A 23,326-nucleotide genomic window follows, 5' to 3' on the forward strand; every position below is an offset into this window, starting at 1 on the left:
TTGTTTTCTCATTCATCTGCTGAAAGTGGAAAGTTTCTCTGTGCTCACTGAAAATCTGATTTTAAGGGTTGGGCCTACGAGCAGGATTTGTGACATCACAAATAGTTTTGAAGACAATACTTGAAGCCTCCAGTGCACAAACACTGACAATAGACTTTCAGTGAAGTAGGAGACATTTTGTGTCCAGCAGTTAAACTTTTTTAAATGAAATACATTTGCATATTTATAGATTATGGGATTTTTAATGAGGGAGAAGGAGCAGACGCCATTTTAAGAATTTTAAAGTGACAATTATATTTCTTTTTTTTTTCATGACATTCCATATCAGACACACATTATTGTTCCAAGCAGTGTATTTTTATGTCTTAATACATGTCTGGAGAGGATCTTTAAGTTCACTATGACATTTACAAAGAGAAAATACCTTTAGTTAATTTAGCACTTAAAATGGTTTATAACATATTATAATAAAGTCGTAAGCAAATATAAAAAAACTTATGAGTGATCCATGTCATGTAATATACTGTATAATATGATTACAGCTGTATACACTGTGTTATCAATCATTCAATTTCAAAGGGGCTTTATTGACATGGGAAAAATAAGTTTACATTGCTAAAGCAAACAGAATGTAGTCAAATATACAAATAAGGATAGGTCAAATTAACTTAAGATTACAAACAAGAATTGTGATTTTGCTGTTAAAAAGATAAGTAAAGATAACTTACAATAAAATAGGGAAATCTATTTAAATGTATTTAAGGATGTGTGTTAAAAGAATTTCTTCATAATGACCATTAAACAATAGAGACCAGAGCCGAAGTATCAAAAGTTAACAGAATTTATTTTCTTGTACAAGATGGAGCGTTTCGCAGGATGAGGTTACAAAGAAACAGGCTCTCAGTGGAGCGCTTATAACAGGGTTTTATACACCTTAAATGGGTGTTTAAGTTATTTTTTAATCTATCAAATACAGACTTATAGATAACGTCATGTCTGTTTTCAGTTCTCCTGTCCAGGAGGATCTTGCCCAACTGACCCCCAGATGACGTGTCTCACCCTGTCTCCAATGAATTTTAATTTCTACATCTTCCTCTTTACAAATATAATGCTGAACTTCCTTTAACCTCAGCTGATGAGTCGGCTGATGTTGCAGAGTTGTAGTACAAGACAGGAACAATTCATCATGATCTAGGTAAAATAATAACACACATACATCTTGTCTCTCTGTTTGTTATACTGTCTGTCTTGCTTTGTCTTTCGTGTAAGAATCATGCGTAGTGCATCTTCATGTTTTGGTGACCTGAAGACAATTTTCCATCCTGGTGGACAATAAAGATATACATATGGGTAGTTGACAAATATGCAGTAAAAATGCTTTTTTTGTAAAACACCATTTTTTGAAGAAAAAAATACATATATTTACGTAGTGTGAAATCTATTATTTGAGAAAATATAAAGGGTCACTAACTTTGTCAATTCTTTCAGTTTTTTTCCCCCACTGAACTGCACTGTAAATGTGTCCGATGGTGTGACCAAAAAAAAAGAAAAAAAAATCTTAAATAATATACAAATAGCATGAGAGAGATTAATCTTCACTGTTAGACACTTATTTTTCATATAGTGTTATTTATTTGATATGAAATTATTAATAACACAATTTTTTTCCATTACAAGTCACAAGTCAAACTTTGTTGTCATCCTTTCAAAACTGTTGAAAATTATGTACCAATGTAAGATGACTGATGATTATATCTCTCCTACTGCAATACTCAATTGTTTTTTTTAAGATATTTTGAGATAAAAACAAAGTTTTGGTTCTTTTTGGTGTCACATTGAAGGACAGAAATGGTAGATATTGCATTAAAGAGAAAGTGAGAGGAATTACATGCAAGTCTTTTTTATTCAACTTTTATTTTGTTAAAGAAGAAAGAAAGTTGAATTTTGATGCAAACAACATCAACCATGTTTTTTTTTTAACAAAACAAAACAAAAAAATAAATAAAAATAATTTTCATCAACAAAATGAACTGTGACTCCTTGACAGAGCAAATTTTTTGGAACATAAACGCCACAAAATCTTTCCTAATCATGTAATTTGTGTTAAAGAAGAAAGAACATTTAATTTTGATACAAACAATATTTGCACCATTGTTGGTGCAAATACTTTTAAGTCTTGAACACCAAAAAATCTGTCTGGACTTAATTCATGTATGTATTTAATTTCAGTTTGTTAATTCAGCCACTGCCTCCTCCGCTAAGTTTTTTGGAGACTGTGGGGTCGTGTTTAGAGTAGCACTGAGTGTCTTTTCTCTTTTTGGGTTTTTTCCACTTTTTGCACAGTTCATTCTACTTCCTGTTTGGCAGCAAGTTGATATTGAAGGTTTCCACTCTCCCCTCAGCCTTCTTTTCTTTGAAACCTGTTTGAAAAATTCATAAACAATACATTACAATCCAAGTAAAAAAAAAAATTAAAAAATCAAATATTGACATAGCTTCCCCCAGAAAAATGGGAGACACAGAAATGACTATGACTATAGTCATTTCTGTCAGTGACTATAACTCATTACAAACATACTTGTGTTCCAGTGTGATAACCCTACAGTTATAAGCACTCAAATATTCATGTATTATAAAAAAAAATAAATTAAAAAAAAATCATAACTCATTATAAAATAATTAGCTCATTATCCACCAACGTTACTAACTTGAATGTAGTGTAAGCCATGCCTAGTACTTTCAACAACGTGTTGTCATTCAGTCACCTCAGTATCTTATTGAAACTCTTCTGGAGTCTCACTGCTGCACCGCACAGATAAATATGATTGATACTGAAACTATATTCATTAAGAGATGTGGTAATTTTTTTAAAGCATGTAATGGCTGCATTTTTCAAGGCAACATTTCAATTCTATTTACTTTCTGTCATTCTCGTGGATCTCTGTTAATTTTTCTCTATACTGCCATGTCCTCTCTCTCTCCCTCTCATTTCTCTCCCTCAATTCTGCCTCAAAAAAGACTGAAGTATCACATTTTATACTTATTTTCATGAAACTTCATAACAGTACAAATTTTCTGCAAAACAGCTGAAAATATTTTAAGTAATGTAAGTGTTGCCTTTAAAAACACTGAAAATGATCAAAAAAGTATAAAAAGGAGTTAAATATTATTTATTTAAAATGCTTCTTAAAGAGACATTTTCCTCTTGTGTGTCTGTCATGTGTGTCCTCCATTGTGACAGTACAAGTGTCAGTAAAAGTCTGTCACATCACAGGAAGTCTCAGCCTTTTGTGTCAGTTAATGACCTTTCTGTTCCTAGCTAACCTGTCAATAGCAGTTAGCGAGACACATTTGCATAATTTCCCATAGTTAAGTAGTTTAACATACAGTTTTTAATTAAAAATATAATTTACAAGTGTCACATCAAAGGATAACAAAACTTAACAGTTTTATAGTGGTTTGAAAAAAGTTAAATATTTGAACAATTCTGAGACAAAAACTTACCATCATGTGCACATGTCATAGGTTTCACAGGGGGCTTCAGTAGTGACCTTGAATGGGGTCCTTCAACTGAATAAAGTTGTCTGTGGAATTGCCTGATTTAAAATCAGGATATGGTGTCACACCAGAGGACATGGTTTTCAGGACTCAGGACTCAGCCATCATTAATGTTATTAATTGCACCTATCCTTTTCCTGCTTTATCATGTCTGCCATGAAAACAGTCAGTTTGCTGACCTCTGTTCGATCTCTACATACTAGCACTTGCTGAAATGATTAAAAGCCAACATCCCTTATGACACGACACTCAGATCCACGTAGCTGTAGGGAATGACTAGTCCCATGCAATTGCTCAACTAGTACATTGAGTAAATGAAAAGGTGTGCCACATGTTTTGCCAAAGGAAAAAGATTTAAAGTAAGTTCTCAATGTGAATTCAACAGTTTTAAAAAATATCTCATTAAAATCTATCAGTAGGTATTGAAGAATTTATGACCATACATCAGTCTTGACTGTGTCATTCAGGACCCTTAAAAAAAGCAGTCAGACTGCTCATTCAGAGCACTGGTGCTAGAGTTTTTACTACGACAGAAATGCTGAGCACAATACTCCAGTTCTCAGATCACTGTCCTGACTACCTCTGTCAAAGGATTGATTCTAAAATACTTTTGTGGTTTATAAAGGTCCAAATAAATCTCTTATGTGCCTCTTCTAGGTAGATAAATTGTCTGTTTGACTTTTATGTTCTTTCTGTACTGAAGAAGCAAACATGAAGATAGAAAGAATGATTGTAATTATTAAATAAACTGTACTGGCGGTAACATTTCCATAATGCATGTTCTAAAATGTGTATGTTGGTTCGCTGATTCTTTGAAATGGCCTGATTTGCTCATTGGTAATCAATGGTCACCTTTTCTGTTTTCTGTTGTTTTGCGAAAGTATACTGCAACTAATTATTAAACCAAGTGATTTTGGACTGTCTATCCCTTTGTTGCATTCCCTGTTGGACTTTATACTCTCACAGATAAAACTGGAAATACATTAGATTATAATTGAAAGGACAGTAGCTCCCTCTAGGGGCAATTTTGTGCATGTCCTGAGTCAATATATCAACAATGTCACACAATGAAGTACAGTGTATCCGAACAGATACTTTCAAAACATTAAAGTATTTATTACATTTAAGAAATAGAAAAGCTGCAACTGATCCATGCTGAAAGTCCCTCAGTGTTTACAATGAGGCTGAAAATGAAAAGGAATACATAAACAGTGCATTCAGGATATTTTAACATGAGCGTGTCAATGTGCAAAAGTCACTAGACGACAAACTACACTGGAAATAGGAATGCGCACATCAACAAGGTTATTATAGGTTAACGGTCAATGATTGAAGTAGTTTATTTCCACTGAAAAAAAGGCAATAATATCAAAGCAAACAGATTTCCTAATAGTTGCACAGATGTACTGTCTTGCACAAAGACATTTCAACAGAACTACCCAGGTTCTTCAGTTAAGGAGCAGCATTAATTTCACTACTGACTATTCATTGAAGATCTCATATTTACAAACTGTTCTTGTTTTCTTTTATAGTGAAGCACAAATTTGGAAGAATTGCCTCGCACAGTAAAACCATCATCCAGTGCGGTAAACACAAAGTCCTAAGGAGGCGTAGTAGCAGTCTTTTCATAGACAAAGCATGACAACTGTGTTTGGGTCAGCCAACCTGCATAAATTTGAACTGAACTAATAAAGAAAAAAAAAATGACCATGACCTCATTACACACCACACATAAATAACGGCAATTATGCAGCTGGTTTTCAGAAACAATAAAAGTATATCATATTTAATGAGATGATAGTATGTTTTGTGAGGAAAATTGTAATCTGCAACATACCAGTAATTGTCAGATAAATGTAGTGAAGTAGAAATTACAATTTTTCCCTCTAGTGGAGTATAAGTATAAAGTAGCATTAATTGGAAATATCAAGTGAAGTACTTGTACTTGTTGTTAGTACTACTGCTAGTGGTAGTGCCACTGCATTAGCTCTTTGATGCCATTAGCTTGCACATGAGCTCTACTCCTGTGGGCACCAACAGGTGTAGTAGATCCTATTAATCATAAACCTGGGAGAAACCTGGCAGACTGTTATGGTCTTGCTACTGAACAGTCCCTCCAATGGTCTGCCAGCACATGCATGCAGGTTGCTCAGCCCCATTTTAACATGAATGTACTAAAAAATGGTGGCATCCAGGTGGTCTTTTCTATAGGCTGGTCAAGTTGTGTCACCTCAAAAATTCAGTAGGCCTATTATTCTGAAGAAGCGGAGCAGTTAGTATAAAGAGGCCATATCATTAACCTTAACGTTACTGATATTAAAAACACTTCGGGGTTGAGTGTATCTGTTCGTTTTGGTTCACAACTAGGACTTTCCGTCACCTGACAAGCAGTGCTCCACCATGCTACATTTGACAGAGTAACTGAGGCATTATTTGTGTTGCAAGACCTCTGCAAACACTCCGGCGCGTACAGAGAAGATAAGCGCTGACGGCTGTAGCAGTAAAGTCTTCGCATGACAACACCATCGTAAAAATGAGAACAAGCACAAACCTCGACCCGGGTGGTTGACATTAAACGAACCCAAACAGCAGCCTCCCACCCACCAGGAGGTCGACTTATGACTCAATTGACCAATCAGTTTCCATCGTGGGCAGGTTTTCAAGCTTGCACGAGGAAATTCTGGTGATTGACGTCCTTATAAAAACCTCGACACCAATGAATCGTAGAGGTAGGACAGCCTGTTTGGGAACTCTGACTAATCACATTTGTGCACAGGAGGGGTCTATTTCTTTTTGTGCCTTGTCGTGACATGACAGCCTGAAGAGCCGATCGACGGCGAGCGAAGGCGGAGCCAAAACAGACTCACGTCCAATCATTGTCCGCGGGCGTGGTTTACGCGCACAGGGCCCGCCTATTGGCCGGTCTGCGGACTTCCCACAGACAGTTGTATGTTTCATAAAAATGCACTCTGATGCGGCAAGTAAGTAGTAACGTTACACGGGCTTTTTCTCGGTCAAATTACGACCGTTCACGGATGATGCCGGACAGAAGCAGGTGGACGCGTTGTGATAGCACGTCTCCTTACACCCCGTGGCTCTGTAGGATTTGATGAGGACGCATGAATTCCGTGCTATTTGCTGGTCTCTTTGTATTTGCCAGTGCTGTCTTTAGCGACAACAAAGGAAGGATAGCTAGTGAAATTTCAGTTGCATTGGACATACAGGAGGCTACTTTTGACACGGCAGTATTCCTGAAGTTATTTTTTTGTGTAGCATTAGCGGTGCTTAGTTGAATGCAGCCGACATTAGTTAAATTCAGAAGGTTTTCGATGGTAATCTGGGTGCGTTGTGATCTTTATAGTCATCGTTACTGAGGATGCACTATGCGTTTCTACTCAAACTTGGGATCAACGCAATGCCTTTGTAAATCGGTCAATTTTCTGGTCAACTGCGGACTATTACAGAGAATGAAAATTGTGACGCAGTTTGTGTAAAACATCTTTCTTTGGCTGCTGCAGCAGTGCTGTCGGGCTCTGCGGCACCTACATCAGCTGCTGCAAAACGTCTGCGCAATGCTTATGTGCAAGTAGGCATATAATGTTAGATTTTTTTTTAAAAAGGCAATGTAAAATGCATTCAGTCAGTTGGGGTAAATGTTGGGGGGTAGAGGGGTCTGAGAGGAATAGTTGTTTTGTTGAGGCTTGGGAATTGTAGTTCATTATCCCAACCACAGCTGACGTTTCAATGGCCCCTTGGAAGGAAATGGACTACAACGCCCATACGCCCAACTCTCTAGATACTTTGTAAACTCTGTGCAAGTTGCGCGTCTGCACTGCTATTTTAGGTATGCAGCTAGTGCTATCTGCTCGACAGTGTGTTGGTTTGTCTGGTTTTGGCCTCTGGAAATAAATTAATAGCAACGACATTTGATGACAGCTTTTGAACGCGAAGGCATAGATGACATTTGACGACAAGGTAGCATGCACGATCCAGTATTTTCGAGTTTGCATGTCTGTCGAGGAATGCTGAGAGTCACTCCCTCATTCGTGTGAGATATTTTTCTGTCGTTTTCCAAAACATAAGTGGAAATCACACGAAAGTGATCACAGCACTGTAGAGTTTATATTTTCTTTTACGGAGAAACTTGCAGTTCCAATCACAGGTTCTTGTTGGCGATATAATGATGTCACCTTCTTGTACCCTTGTACTTACACCCGGCTTATAAGTTTGACTAGCAGCAGAAGGTTGTGTGTTAAGCTTTAGGTTGAATCTTTGATGCAATTTTTATTTTTTGTGGAAATAGATTTTCAGCTGAATTCCCACTTGACTACACTGGCCAGCATCCATAAGATCCACCACACCTTGCACAGGCTGGTAAATACATATTGGCAGCTTGTGTGTTTTATTAGTTTTGTGTGTGTTTGTGTGAATGTGCAGAGTGTACACATCTGTCTTGGTCACAAACGTGGTGTTTCTATGTATCTGTGTTGACAGAACCTGACAGAAGACGTTGGACAGGATAGCCACCCCTCAGGTAATAATACAACTGGTTTTTGTGTCTTTAGAGGGCAACTTAAAACACTGTTACTACTGTAGAACAGTCATGTTTAAAACTACCACCAAGACTCGGTGTCTTTTCACAGTTTAAAAGAGCCAAAACCATCAACTATGAATTGTTTTTAATTCCTTGCTTTTCAATCTGTCTTCCACTTCCTTCCCCAGCTTGTTGCTCTAGAGCCATGCCTCCTAGGAAAAAGAGGAGACCCTCCGCTGGAGATGACATGTCAGCCAAGAAAAGTCGCCAGGACAGGTGTGACCCTTTTTGTGAAAGATTTTTAAAAATGATCACTTCAGTGGCATAGCTATGGCTCATTGTCTTTTTCAGTTATGCAGGAGGACTTAAATGTTGACATTTGTTTTTTGTTTTGTTTTTTTTTAAAAAAGGATATGTGAATACATGTTCTATAAAGACTTTTATGAAATTAGGAAACTGTGATCTAAAATCACATTGACTAGTTTTGAAATTCGTCTGTGTTTGCCATGATGCTGCTGAGCTGGTGACTAAAACTTTCTTTTCCTCTGCAGTGTTTTCAGAAAACATGAAACGCCACAGATCCGTGAGGAGGAGACATTTTCCAGCAAACGATGCTTGGAGTGGTTCTATGAATACGCAGGTGAGACATTACGTCTAGTGTCGGAAATCACACTGCTCACAACATCGTACATTCTAGCTTTATTCCCATTCAACCACTGATCGGTCCTGTAGGTTTTTTAGCCCCACACGTTACATTGATGCTACATGTGGCTTCACACTTGTCTGTCTAAAATAGGCTGTGATGACGTGGTGGGTCCAGAGGGCATGGAGAAGTTCTGTGAGGACATTGGAGTGGAACCAGAGAATGTAGGCGGCTGTTTTTTTTGTTTTTGTGTTTTTGAATATTAAGACAGGTCTGATTGCAACTGTATGGTCTCAGTTTGCTTGAGACTGTATGGTCTCAGTTTGCTTGATTCATCACTTCATTATGTGACTGTTGATATTTTCTGGCTGCTGGTCAGACTATACAAGCAGCTATAAGACACTATGTTACCTGTGGTAACGTGAGGGCCTTTTTTTTTTTCTAAAATGTAAAGTTATAATTAATAACATAATTGTTAGCAGCTCTAGTTTAAATTAGTTAGGTACGCTCATCTTTTGTTTCAAAGGTTGTTGAAGTCAGTTTTTTCTATATTTGATATTTAACAGACATGTCAGTTCAGCTGGACTGATAATATGAATGACGCACCTTCTATTTAAGGATATCTGTAGCTATAAAGATTGTTGTTTGTGCCCAGGTGGTGATGCTGGTGCTTGCTTGGAAGCTGGACGCCCAGAGTATGGGATATTTCACTCTCCAGGAGTGGCTGAGAGGCATGGGCTCACTGCAGTACGTCAGTTACCTACTTTTTTTTTGTCTTTTAGCACATTGTTCTCAACATGTTCCCTTGCTGTGTTTTCTATGTCTCGGGTCATGTTTTTCAAGCATGCCCTTCATTCTCAGTAGAGAAGGTGGTAAATTACAAAGCATGTCTAAGACACTTTTCTGCTGTTGTCAGGTGCGACTCCACAGAGAGGCTGAGGAACTCGCTCGACTACCTGAGATCTGTCCTAAACGACAGCACCAGTTTTAAGCTCATTTACAGATACGCCTTTGATTTTGCTCGGGTGAGTCAAGCCAAGTTTTGTCTGCAAAGATGCCTCACACAGTGCTCCCAAAACAAATTCATTCACATTCAGTTCAGTAGTAATGCAAACATACTTGTTTGCTAAGTATGTCTGATTGAAATTCATGTAAGGTCAAGCCAGCACTCAGACCAACCTTGATGTTTTGATAAGGTTGAGATCATTTTACAGTTTGACTTGGAGAGTGAAAGCACTTATCAAGTTTGCAGCCCATTTACATAGCTTGACTATTCACACATGTAGACATTAAACCACAATTTAAATAATGTCTCTGAATTAGCAAATGAAAATACTAATCGTGAGTAAAAACAAGATGCAGCGCTGATAACAATGTTTTATTTCCGATGGGTTAAGGAATTGAGCCTTTTTTGTGTATTAGGCAAATGTTGCTGATTATGATGTTATTAGGCTATCCCTCTTTTTAAAATGTGGTTGACATTTTGCATCGATTTCACAAAGCCCTGGGTGTTTTGATTGGACAGGAAAAGGATCAGAGGAGTTTGGACTTGAACACAGCCAAGTGTATGCTGGGGCTTCTTTTGGGAAAGACGTGGCCTCTCTTTCCTGTGTTTAACCAGTTTCTAGAGGTAAGGGCCATCTTCAGAAATTGCTTCTACAAAAGTGTGCAAAATCAAAGATGTCTCATACAGAGGTTGAGTATTAGATTGTTTCAATAGCAGTTTTGTAACTAAAGGAAAAGGTTGTGGTGCTGTATTCATGTAAGGCATCCTTGTATTATTCCTCAGCAATCCAAGTACAAAGTCATCAACAAAGACCAATGGTGCAATGTTTTAGAGTTCAGCAGGACAATCAACCTGGACCTCAGTAACTATGATGAGGATGGTGCCTGTGAGTGAACATTTAACTACACATAAATTTGATGACAGAGGTTCACAAATTACAGTGTTTTACAATGTTATCTTCTGTCTTGTCCTTTTTATCAGGGCCAGTTTTGTTGGACGAGTTTGTGGAATGGTACAAGGAAAGACAGATGTCATAGCTGCAGAAGCAAAATGGAAAATGGAAAAAAAAAAATACAACTGTGACAACAACGGCTATGAGAATCAACAACCAATAAGTAAACAATACAAAAATGGTGAGACAGTGACAGGGGGTGCTTCCCGGTAAAGGAGGGGTTCGGGCTGTGGGTGGGCTAGGGTGGGGGCGCTGGGTTTGCTGCCTGGGTGCGTGCTGCCCAGAGCGTGGAGGCGGAGGGCTGTCATTGTGGAGTTATGTTCCCTACCGAAGTTGCATAGTGGGCTAGCTTGCAGCAATCCCCAGTGGCATTGCTCTCTCTCACTGTGACATGTCATATTGCTGTCTGTGTTAGGATAACATGGTATCATACATGGATGATGAAAGCAAAATGGTATTGTGTGGGAGAACCACTCCTCACCCCTTGTCTTCAGCACAGAGAAACCAACGGAAGTGACCATTCATGCGTTGTGTCTGAGTCTTAAACAGGGTCACTTTGACCTGGGCACATTTAAATATTATATATCTGTGCAATGAACTTGAACTTGAGCTTTTCTGGACAGATGGCACTAATATAGTTTGTCATATTTTGAGTTAGATAGGAGTTCTTCAAGAAGCACACTGTGTCAAATGGTTGATTGCAGGTTTCCGGTGCCTGTGCTGTTTGTTTTTTTGTTTGTTAATTTGTGCCAGTGATTTTTTTTTTTTTTTTTTTCCCTCCAGTTTTTGTTCCCTCCTGCTGTTTTGCGCCAGCTAATGCTAACAGTTTGCTAAACCCCTGCAAAGGCTTTAGACCTCATAACACCAAACAAATCAGCATTGCTGCTTACTAACTCTTATTACAGTACAGCGGTGAGCCACTAGTGCTCTGATTAGCATTTATTGGTCTGATGATCAATTTATGTATCTACGTTGTGTAGGTAAGAGTATTCCTGTGCCTCAAAACATGGAAGTCACTTTGTGTGTGCCACACACATACCAACAAACCCAAATGTATATACACGACATGCTCATGCACACACAGACACTGAGTGGTCAGGGATTATTTCAGGATGAATTCAGACTGTTTGGGCTGTGTTAGAAGATGACATAGAGCTAGTTGGTGTCCATTTTGTCTTGATATGTGGCATCTGTTTTGTCTTCCTTAGTCCACTGATAGTTTCAGGTCTCCTCTTACTAGTAGCATCTCTCCCAACACTGACAGTGTTAATATAACTACAGTGGAAGACCAGTGACCCTCTCAGGACGAGGTCCTTTAGGCTTGAGTAGAAAGCTAGGAAAGCATTGCTTTGCACCACCCATAGGATCTAATCAAAACAATGGACACTGACAGTTTGGAACTGTGTACTGATGCTATGCTGTTCTTTTCGCCTAGTATAATGTTCTTGTAACACATGTATAAATTTTTGTCTTTGGCTGTGGTGTGATGCTGAATTGTCAGAAGATTTAATATTTGCATGCATGCTCCAACAGAGCCTTTTGTGAATGGATGAGATTTTTTGAAAACATTTTTCAAACACGTTTTTGTTTTGTACAGGAATTTGTGCAAGTGTTTTGTGCTTAATTTGATATTCACGATCATGTTATCTTAATTCTGATGAAAATCATGATTGTGTCTATTAAGACCTGGAACACACCTGTAACCTCACGGTGGAACGAGAGTTCCCTCCTGCATTTACCCAATCTTACACATCCTCACACATTCTGTAAAGCTCTAGGAAGCTGCAACCAGTATACAGGTTTTTAATTTATTTATTGGAAGTGCATAACTTGTTTTGCAACTTTTGCACAGTCACATACATCTAGAATACACATTTAAATCAGCTCTCATTTCATTGAAATCCAATACAGATGAAACTATATGAAAGCCTCTATTGTCATAATACAATGCATAAACCATTAGCATAAAATCTGAGACTAAGGTAGTTGTTGGATTGCTTACCAAATGTTGTGTACAGATAAATGTTTTAGTATTCTCCCATGACAATGCAGGAGGATGAACAGCCTTGTCCCAACTGTATATATGTATGTAAACTCTGTAAGTGTCTATATGTCTGTTTTCACTATAACCTATGTCTATATACTTAAATAAAAGGGTTTATTAACTTACAGTGCTGTATTTGGACTCTTTAGTTAATAGTTGTCCATAACAATATAAGAAGTGTCTTACCACTGGGATTTACATTATTTAGGTTTACTTATTACTACAAATGAAAGCTCTGCATTTTATTGTTCAGAAATATCTTTCATTAAATTTCTCTTAATAAGTGCATTAATAATGTATTTCCCTTAAGATTATATGAGAAATAAGGCAAATCTGAAAGATAAACATCTATTTTTCTCCACAACAGTTAATACAATAACAATAAATGATTAGTATTTACATTTCATTTCCAGTTTAATACATATAAAATACAATATAATTAAAACTATTTTTTTATAATTCACTAGCTAATTTAAGATCAAACAACAATGGAAATCATTTGCCTGTTTTGTCAGTGTTTAAGATTCAGTGGCTTCTTTATTAAACCTCAGTAATCTCATATGAGGAATCAAAATAGACTGCCAGGTTTTCTGGCGTAAGTGAAGGGTCAGGCTCCTCCATGCTTCTCCTCTGTTGCAGATTTGATCTTCTGCTTTCATATTCTTCGTTTGTACTGTTTTGTGGAGACCTCCATGTAAGATCTGCTGCTTCGTCTGGCGGTGGTGTTTCTGGAACAGGAGGTGGAAGCTCTTGGGGTGGATCAATAGCTTCAATGACATGGCTCCTGTAGCGAGGAATATCATACAACAAATCTTCTGCACTTCTCTCATTTACTGAAGTAGAGGAAAGAAGTGCCTCTGGTTTTGTCTGTTTGGCCAGGGGTTTGATGTATTCTTCTGACCTGTGATGGTTAGAACTGATGTCCCCTTGTGGGCCCTGGTCATCACATAGGGGAGATGTACCTATATCTAATTTTTCATCTTCTGTGTCCCACTTTTGTCTATCTGATGACATGGCTTTTAGGGCACTGAGGCCTTTCCTTTCCCCTCTGTCCGTGGATACAACCCTCCAAATCTCATTTGTGTTGGTGGATGAGTTGTCAAGCTTGCCAAACACTCTGCTGGATGAAAGAGAAATACTACTGGAACTAAGAGATGAGTATTTATGCATTGATGTTGCATCTACTTTCCCTCTTCCTTGTTTTATTTTATCATCACCTTCACTACTGGTTGAGTTGGAGGAGTCAGGTGGTGGATGTTCTGGCTTTGCAAATGGAGCCTGCTGTGGAGACGATAAGTTTACATCCAGATGCCTCCTTGGACTGGAGATGGAAAGATCAGACAGATGACGGCCAACACCTGTCCACCTTATCTCAGGTGGCAGATCCACATCTGTGGTGTGTCTGAACTGCTCGATCTTTCTCTTAACCGCAGCATGAAATGAACCTCTTTGTGGAGTTACAATTTCAGCCCCAGTATGTCTCTGTCTTGTATGGTCTGTAGTTTGAGCTTTGCCATTGGAGGGGAAAGATTCAGATGGTAGTGATGAAGATTTGATAATTGAGCGCTTATAATTTATTAGTGAGTCATCGTCTGTCTTTCCTGACAGATTTGATGCATGTCTGCTGTATGTCTGTTTTGCAGTATATCCTATCACCTCATTTTCACTGTCGCTGCAGGAAGATGGGGAATTACTTGGCTGTGGTGATGGTGCCTTGATGTTCAGACGCCTCTTAACATGAGGGACACCAAGACTCAGGTCTGGTACACTGTGGTCTTCAGTTGAGGGGAGGCTATAGGCTTTTCTTAATCTATTCTCAATGTCAACTGAGTTGTCAGGGTTGTCATCTTGACCCTTCAAACTGAGAGAAACATTCACTTGTTTGTTTTCAGGGGTTTGTTTTGTTCTACTGTTTTTACTCTTGATCCCACTTTCACTGCTGGAAGAAGAGGGGGAGTCAGGTGGAGATGATAATGGCAGATTTGGTGGTTCATTTGTAGGTGGTGTGATTTCAAGATGCTTTCTGAAGCGAGAAAAACCTAGATTCATCGTGGCCCACCGTGACTGAAGCTCTGGGTTTATCTCTGGTGTTGTGCTCATGTTGTCTCTTGTGGTTTTGTCCCCAAAGTCATCTGTAATAGTTGTATACTTCTCTAATTTGATGTTGTGGTCTGTCTTTGGTCTGTGTGAAATGTTTATCGCTGGGGTTTTTGGAGACCTAATGAACTCCTTTTCTGTGGCCTTTGATACAGCATATGCTCCCATGCTTGGTTTAGCTTTGTGGTTGCTGTCCTCATCCTCACTATCACTTGTGGAACAGTTTGATTTAGATTGCCGAGAGCCTTGAGACGCACCATTGGATAATGAATCAGAAGGTGGTGATGAGGCCTTGATGTCCAAACGCCTCTTGATGCGAGTAATCCTACCAAGATCTACAGCAGGCCACTGTGTTCCTAGATCGTGACTTACAGTTTGAGATTTCTGAAATGATAGTCCTGAAAATTTCCCCACCCCTGGCCTCTCTCTCTCTGTGTGGTCTGTGGTTTCATCCTCACTGTCAGACGAATCAGAAGCTGGTGATGGTGCTTTGATATCTAGACGCCTCTTGATGCGAGTAGTATGCTCAAGATCAAAGGCAGGCCACTGTGTTTCTGGATCATGACTTTCTGCTCGAGTTTCTTCATATGGAAGAGCTGCAATGTTCACCTTTGCTGGTCTCTGTTTCTCTATGTAGCCTGTTGTTTCATCCTCACTGTCACTGCTAGAGGATGAATCAGGAGGTGGCGACGGTGCTTTGATATCTAGACGTCTTGTGATGCGTGGAATATGTTCAAGATCAAAGGTAGGCCACTGTGTTTCTGGATCATGACTTTCTGCTTGAGTTTCTTGAAATTGAAGCCCTGCAATGTTCACCTTTGCTGGTCTCTGTTTCTCTATGTAGCCTGTTGTTTCATCCTCACTGTCTCTGCTAGAGGATGAATCAGGACGTGGTGACGGTGTTTTGATATCTAGACGTCTTGTGATGCGTGGAATATGTTCAAGATCAAAGGTAGGCCACTGTGTTTCTGGATCATGACTCACAGTTTGAGATACTTTGATTGGAGGCCTTACCATGTATGTCTCCCCTTGCTCCTGTTTCTTTATGTGGTTTGTTGTTTCATCCTCACTGTCACTACTAGAGGATGAATCAGGAGGTGGTGACGGTGCTTTGATATCTAGACGTCTTGTGATGCGTGGAATATGTTCAAGATCAAAGGTAGGCCACTGTGTTTCTGGATCATGACTTTCTGCTCGAGTTTCTTCATATGGAAGAGCTGCAATGTTCACCTTTGCTGGTCTCTGTTTCTCTATGTAGCCTGTTGTTTCATCCTCACTGTCACTGCTAGAGGATGAATCAGGAGGTGGCGACGGTGCTTTGATATCTAGACGTCTTGTGATGCGTGGAATATGTTCAAGATCAAAGGTAGGCCACTGTGTTTCTGGATCATGACTTTCTGCTTGAGTTTCTTGAAATTGAAGCCCTGCGATGTTCACCTTTGCTGGTCTCTGTTTCTCTATGTAGCCTGTTGTTTCATCCTCACTGTCACTGCTAGAGGATGAATCAGGAGGTGGTGACGGTGCTTTGATATCTAGACGTCTTGTGATGCGTGGAATATGTTCAAGATCAAGGGTAGGCCACTGTGTTTCTGGATCATGACTCACAGTTTGAGATACTTTGATTGGAGGCCTTACCATGTACATCTCCCCTTGCTCCTGTTTCTTTAAGTGGTTTGTTGTTTCATGCTCACTGTCACTACTAGAAGTTGAATCAGAAGTGGGTGATGGTGCTTTGATATCTAGACGCCTCTTGATGCGAGTAGTATGCTCAAGATCAAGGATAGGCCAGCATGTTTCTGGATCATGACTTTCTGCTTGAGTTTCTTGAAATTGAAGCCCTGCGATGTTCACCTTTGCTGGTCTCTGTTTCTCTATGTAGCCTGTTGTTTCATCCTCACTGTCACTGCTAGAGGATGAATCAGGAGGTGGTGACGGTGCTTTGATATCTAGACGTCTTGTGATGCGTGGAATATGTTCAAGATCAAGGGTAGGCCACTGTGTTTCTGGATCATGACTCACAGTTTGAGATACTTTGATTGGAGGCCTTACCATGTACATCTCCCCTTGCTCCTGTTTCTTTAAGTGGTTTGTTGTTTCATGCTCACTGTCACTACTAGAAGTTGAATCAGAAGTGGGTGATGGTGCTTTGATATCTAGACGCCTCTTGATGTGAGTAGTATGCTCAAGATCAAGGATAGGCCACCATGTTTCTGGATCATGACTTTCTGCTTGAGTTTCTTGAAATGGAAGCCCTGCAATTTTCACCTTTCCTGGTCTTTGCTTCTCTGTGTAGCCTATTGTTTCATCCTCACTGTCACTAGTAGAAGATGAATCAGATGTCGGTGATGGGGCTTTGATATCTAGATGCCTCTTGACGCGAGTAGTATGCTCAAGATCAAGGATAGGCCACCATGTTTCTGGATCATGACTTTCTGCTCGAGTCTCTTGAAATGGAAGAGCTGCAATGTTCACCGTTGCTGGTCTCTGTTTCTCTATGTAGCCTGTATTTTTATCCTCACTTCTAGAGGATGAATCAGGAGGTGGTGATGGTGCTTTGATATCTAGACGTCTTGTGATACGTGGAATATGCTCAAGATCAAGGGTAGGCCACTGTGTTTCTGGCTCATGACTCACAATTTGAGGTACTTTGATTGGAGACCTTGCCATGTATGTCTCCCCTTGGCCCTGTTTCTTTAAGTGGTTTGTTGTTTCATGCTCACTGTCACTACTAGAAGATGAATCAGAAGTGGGTGATGGTGCTTTGATATCTAGACGTCTTGTGATGCGTGGAATATGCTCAAGATCAAGGGTAGGCCACTGTGTTTCTGACTCATGGCTCACAGTTGGAGATACATTGATTGGGGGCCTTGCCATGTATGTCTCCCCTTGGCCCTGTTTCTTTCTGTGGTTTGTTGTTTCATCCTCACTGTCACTACTAGAAGATGAACCAGAAGTGGGTGATGGTGCTTTGATATCTAGACGCCTCTTGATACGAGTAGTATGCTCAAGATCAAGGATAGGCCACCATGTTTCTGGATCATGACTTTCTGCTTGATTTTCTTGAAATGGAAGCCCCGCAATGTTCACCTTTCCTGGTCTTTGCTTCTCTGTGTAGCCTATTGATTCATCCTCACTGTCACTACTAGAACATGAATCAAAAGTGGGTGATGATGCTTTGATATCTAGACGTCTGTTGATACGCATAGTATGCTCAAGATTAACTGTAGGCCACTCTGTTTCTGGGTCCTGACTTACAGTTTGAGATACTTTAATTGGAAGCCTTTCCATATGCATCTCTTGCTCGTGTTTCTCTATATGGTTTGTTGTTTCATCCTCACTGTCACTGCTAGAAGATGAATCAGCAGGTGGCGATGGTGCTTTGATATCCAAACGCTTCTTGATTTTTAAGTCATGTCTGTAATCACCATGATTAATTCCTAATGAGGGCCTGACTGGGTCTATATTGTGGATCTGCTGCTCAAAACAGACGTCAGGTTCAGTGTAGTTCCTTACTATATCCTCCTCTTCCTCTTGGTCTGAGTTCACAGTGTAATGTGAAGGCTCGTCCTCACTGACATATGAGCTGGAGCTGGACATATCACCCCCCCTTTGCTTATCTGATGTGGGTGCCACAATCAATTTTGAATGATTAAATGAACCAAACATGCTGCTGGACCGTGCAGATGTACTTCGAACAGAATCACTAAATTCAAATGGTTCTCCATCCTCCTGCCACAGTGCAAGGTCTTCTAGGTTGTGGGTATTTGTATGTGGTAACCGATCTACAAAGCGCTCAGAGGAAAATTCATGAATTTCACTTGTGCCCTCTATGGCACATTGTGGCACATCTACTTTTCTTGCCGTTGAGAAATCAACACTCTGCTGAACAGAGTCCTCTACTAGCTGAGGAGACTTGGGTAATGTGTGGTGTCCCTGGGTCATTTGGTCCTCTTTTAATTCCTTGTCAGATAGTGAAGAATCTGAGTGTGAAGACAAGCTTCTTCTCTTCTCTAGCACAACACGATCTGGGATGTCTTCAACCTCCATGTTGTGTGTGTGGTCTCTAACATCTCTCTGGTTATCTTCTGGACTATTCTGTCGTAAGCTGTTTTCACTTCCTGAATCATCAGCTGTGTGCTTATCCTTCTCAGCCTCAGCTGCTTTACATTTGATTACTGGACGACTATAGATGCTTTCCTGCCCCTCATTGGCCACGGCATCATAATATTGCACATTTATCTCCTCTCTAAAGTCTACAGTGCTAAATGTGACCCTCCTTTCACTGTATGTTCTTGTCCCTTCCAGTTCCTCAATATTGGCATAGGCCTCATTGTCATATTGACTTTGTTCTACAGATGAGACAGAGTGGGTTTCAGAGGAGCTCTTGTTGGTGACCCTTCTGCAGAGAACATCAAAAAGAGGTCTTGCTAGGACCCCAAGGATAAAGGCTATCAGAAATGTGATGAAAACAGAAAGACACACAGCTAAAACAAAGTCAGACTGTGTTCTCTGATTCCCTTCCTGACCCATCCTATTTGAGGTGCCTTGTGCCATTATTTGTTGGCTGGTTCTGGATAAACTTCTAGTTTTTCTTCTTGTTCCTCCTATCCTACTAATGTGGAGGTTAAAAACAGAAATAACTTCATGTTCCTCAGACATACACACATAAAGTCCTGTGTCTCCCTCTGTGATGTCCCTGATGAGCAGACCAGCCTGGGGTTGACTCACAGATGCTTGATTATTGGGCGTCCACCACAATGAATCTACAAAAAAGAAGAAAAAAAAGACATCATTGACATGCAGTTGGACTGACGAGCTTTGTTATAGTGTTATAGTGTATGTATTAAGTGTACAGTACCAGTCAAAAGTTTGGACACACCTTCCCATTCCCATTAATGGGAAAGTGTGTCCAAAATTTTGATGTACTGTATGTATTATGCTATTTATAGGTTCTGTAACCTGGAAAAAACAATGTTATAATTTTTTGACTGTTACCTTGCATAGAGCAAGACAGCAGTATCTCGGAGCCACTGTAGACTGTCACATCTTGGTGGAGCTCTGGCCTGCTTTCAGTACTAAAACAGTTAAGGTCATTCTCCTCCAATTGTAGCAGGTCTCTGCCTGAGAGGATGGAGGGGGAAGCACACACTATGCTCCAGGACTGCAGGCTTCTGCTGCTGTCATAGGCCATCCGTCTTCTTAGACTGCGCATGCTGCAGTCACACTGCCACCTGTTCCCACCTAGGCTGACGTCTGCCCCAACGTTACGCAGAGAGAGGTACATCAAAGGATGGAGACTGGTCAGCATGTTGAAGCTCAGATCGAGGACCTTTGAGGGGTGCACAATATGGACATAAAGCAGATGTTGAGACATATAATTTGATTGCAAAAACAATTACAATGTACAGCTAATCTACATTATCTTTTATTTAGAGAATACTTCTCTAAAAATTATGAATAAGCTTATGAGGTTATTATAGGAATACTGAATATTGTGTGTATGTTTTCAATAACTTGAATGATGAAGGGACAAGATGAACAGATAGCAGGAAGACAATAAACTGCATTTTAAACATAAACTACTAAACAGCAAAAATCAGTGTTACCCTGAGCTGGCCTAAATCCTGGAACATCTGTGGATGGAGACTCGTGATGAGGTTATGTTGTAGGTGTAGCTCTTTCAGTTGTCGAAGTTTGCTAAGGACCCCTGGTCGTAGAGTTGAGATCCTGTTGAAGGAGAGCTGCAGAACCTGTAAGGACTTCATACCATCCAACCCTGGATAACAGAAAATAAGAGCTAATTAGAACTCGACAATAACCATGATGGGACGGCTCTTGAGGGGAGCAAGCTATGTACTGTATGTTACAAGTTAATAACAGAGGTTGTCTGTCTCTCGTTTCCTTAGTACTGTAAGATTAAATAGTATAAAAAACAGGCCTCTCTCTCCCTGGACTTCTAGATAGTGAATAGTGTAAAATGTCTTAATCAATGAACATCCCTTTCCTGGAATATGAATCCACATTCTTCTGGCTTATTTTCACTGTGAAAACTCTTACAATATAACTAATTTGGGGCTAAGAATATTTCTGTGGTGCTCATTCTCCCCTGCTGTCTCCTCCTTTTCACTAGCCTGAGACAATCTCACTGAGACTGCTGGGCTGAAGTAAGGCACTGTGGGTCTGTGCTTCATTAGAGAGGCACTGAGGGTTCTGTGAGCTGAATACCAAACAGGAAAGAAGTCTGACTGTCAACACAGCTCTTGCTAAGTAAATGGGCTGTCTACACATGCCTTTAAAAGAACCACAGAGAATGCATTTATCTGAAACATACATATGTTCAACCAAGCAGAAGAAATTCTATGAGATGCAGGAGGGAATGTAAATGTTTCATTGCATGGTTACACCCTCCTTTAAGCAACCGGAAATGTCAATAAAAACTGTGACTGTCTAAAGGCCATACAGTGTCATTATCTGGGTTTAAGGTTTAATCATTTCTAAGTGGAGCAAAGTACTAAAGATAAAGGATATCAATGAGAGTCTTTGTTTATATGTGAAAATGAAAGAACAGTAACAGTAAAAACTGACAAATTAGAAGACCCCCTTTCCTTTTTAAGCAACATTTGGTCAACACTAGCCTGTGAATTGGACCTATCCTTTGGACTCAATGAGATTCCAAGTGGCAATAAAAGGTGTGCATCATGTTGATTTTACAACTTCTCTATCAGATTTACCTCAATCTTTGATAACCCACGCAACATTTTCAAGTTCAATTATTCCCTCCCTGGGAGTCAAGACCCAGTCTTTTCTTTGTTAGTGAGATATTAGATAGTTTTATTTCTTCAGGCCTGGAACATTTATTCAGATAACACAATCTGAAAAGCTCAGAGGTGAAAATTCTGAACTCATAGACTTCTGACACCTGTGACGAAGGCACACAAGAAGACAATCTTTAATTTTAGGGGTGGCAAGCCATGAAACAATGTAGCCTTTTAACATATTGGGTGTGGTGTATAAATCATTATAAGATATAATGCAATATTGTCAATCAGATAAGATTTTACGTAATTCAGTATGATTTCTTACTCATGTCTGCTGTCAATCGTCAGTGTTAGTGGCTAATATTTAAGATTTTGTGATTATATTGTTATTCTATTCTAAAACTTTTCATTCACTTTTCATTGTGGTGAAAACAGTGATGTAAAGTAACTAAGTACATTTACTCAAGTAATGTACTGAAGTACAGTTGTTTTGAGGTACTTTGCTTTGAATATTTCCATTTTAGGGTCACTTCATACTTTTACTCCTCTACTTTTCTGAGAGAAATGTTGAACATCTGAACAGCAATAGTTACTAGTTACTTTTCAGCTTTTTCACATCCTTTCACATACAAAACATATGATCAGTTAATAAAATATAATGCATTGCTGTAGATTAAACTACTTGTCACCAGCTTCAGCATTCAAGTGCTGTTTACATGTAAATGCATCATAATGATCAAATCATATGATCATTAAACGCTGACCATTCTGCCATTCTGCCTAATGAGTGCTTTCACCTTTGATATTTCAAATGCATTTTTTGCTTTTTGTTTTTGTTTTTTGCATTTTTACTCAAATACATTTCTGATTGTAAGACTTCTACTTGTTGTGAAGTATTTTTTACACTGTCTTCCAGCTACTTTTATGTAATTAAATGATCTGAATACTTCCAACACTGGCTGATAAGAACAGTCTAAGTTTGACCAGATGAAAATTCATCATTTATATGAAAATGCCTAAATAAAATATTGTTATGGAGTGCAGTAATGGACACTCTGCTTACATTTACAGAATATATAGATAACAACAGCTGATAAGAAAGTGTTAATTTGAGCATGTGAAGATACTTCAATACCAGAGTGTTCGCCATTGCAAGACATTTATCCCAACCTTCGACAGTACCACCTGACAGTGATAGGTTTAATTAAATATACACATTTTTTAATATCATGCTCACTGGAAGCAATGGTAATTATGCTGGTCATGTGTTATGACATTGTTTTATGTGTGGGTGTATGACCATATTACACTGACTCACCCTCTGGGAGCTGCACTAGCTGATTCCTCTCAACAGATAGCAGCTGCAGGGTGGGGGCCCAAGATACACATCCTCTGCTCCATGGTCTCAAGCGATGTAGACGTCTACCTCTGACATATTGGCTTCGTGGGGCTCTCTCAATACAGAGAGACAGGCGTGTGATACTGTTGTTTCCCAGCCACACATTCCTGAGATTATGATGTGGCCGGTGGAGTGTTACAAAGTCGAGGAGGTTATGAGACAAGTCTAGCTCAGTGACAGAGTCTTGGATGTGTTGAGGTACCAAAGAAAGACCAGAGGAGGAACAGTTCAACAGGGGAGCCCTCTGGCAGGTGCAGGACTCTGGACAGGCAGGTGGGGTAGAGGAGCAGTGGAACCCAGAGGAGACCAGGAGCAGCACAGCAGCCAAGAAAGGC

At 39.6% G+C, this 23,326-nt stretch overlaps 3 protein-coding genes and 1 long non-coding RNA gene across 9 annotated transcripts in view; 2 read left to right on the forward strand and 2 right to left on the reverse strand.

The window, feature by feature from the left end:
* LOC121900313 (proteoglycan 4-like) overlaps positions 1-23,326 on the forward strand; it is a 676,357-nt gene that overhangs the window by 144,559 nt on the left and 508,472 nt on the right. The gene's annotated exons all lie outside the window — the stretch shown is intronic.
* Positions 1,669-6,450, reverse strand: LOC121900335. 2 transcript variants are annotated; one of them, XR_006096952.1, is made up of 3 exons: positions 6,110-6,450; positions 3,505-3,596; positions 1,669-2,420 (listed from the first exon to the last, which is right to left on the reverse strand). It is a non-coding gene; the product is annotated as an uncharacterized LOC121900335 (long non-coding RNA). The 2 variants fall into 2 exon arrangements; XR_006096951.1 differs by having other exon boundaries at positions 3,505-4,742.
* dcun1d4 (DCN1, defective in cullin neddylation 1, domain containing 4 (S. cerevisiae)) lies at positions 6,440-12,864 on the forward strand. 5 transcript variants are annotated; one of them, XM_042416582.1, is made up of 11 exons: positions 6,440-6,539; positions 7,862-7,932; positions 8,053-8,092; positions 8,281-8,368; positions 8,644-8,732; positions 8,889-8,959; positions 9,391-9,482; positions 9,652-9,760; positions 10,261-10,365; positions 10,525-10,627; positions 10,723-12,864. In XM_042416582.1, the coding sequence occupies exons 1-11, from the start codon at positions 6,521-6,523 to the stop codon at positions 10,776-10,778; spliced, it is 843 nt and encodes a 280-aa protein (XP_042272516.1). In that variant the 5' UTR covers positions 6,440-6,520; the 3' UTR covers positions 10,779-12,864. The 5 variants fall into 5 exon arrangements, with proteins under 5 accessions (XP_042272516.1, XP_042272513.1, XP_042272512.1 ...); XM_042416578.1 differs by lacking the exon at positions 6,440-6,539 and adding an exon at positions 6,547-6,657; XM_042416581.1 differs by lacking the exon at positions 6,440-6,539 and adding an exon at positions 6,565-7,606.
* LOC121900298 lies at positions 13,153-21,333 on the reverse strand. Its single transcript, XM_042416508.1, has 3 exons — positions 20,441-21,333; positions 19,830-20,163; positions 13,153-19,597 (listed from the first exon to the last, which is right to left on the reverse strand). Exons 1-3 carry the CDS (start codon positions 20,597-20,599, stop codon positions 13,278-13,280), a joined length of 6,813 nt encoding a protein of 2,270 aa, XP_042272442.1. The 5' UTR covers positions 20,600-21,333; the 3' UTR covers positions 13,153-13,277.

Source organism: Thunnus maccoyii, chromosome 7 (assembly GCF_910596095.1).
Source record: "Thunnus maccoyii chromosome 7, fThuMac1.1, whole genome shotgun sequence".
Classification (NCBI taxonomy): Eukaryota; Metazoa; Chordata; class Actinopteri; order Scombriformes; family Scombridae; genus Thunnus; species Thunnus maccoyii.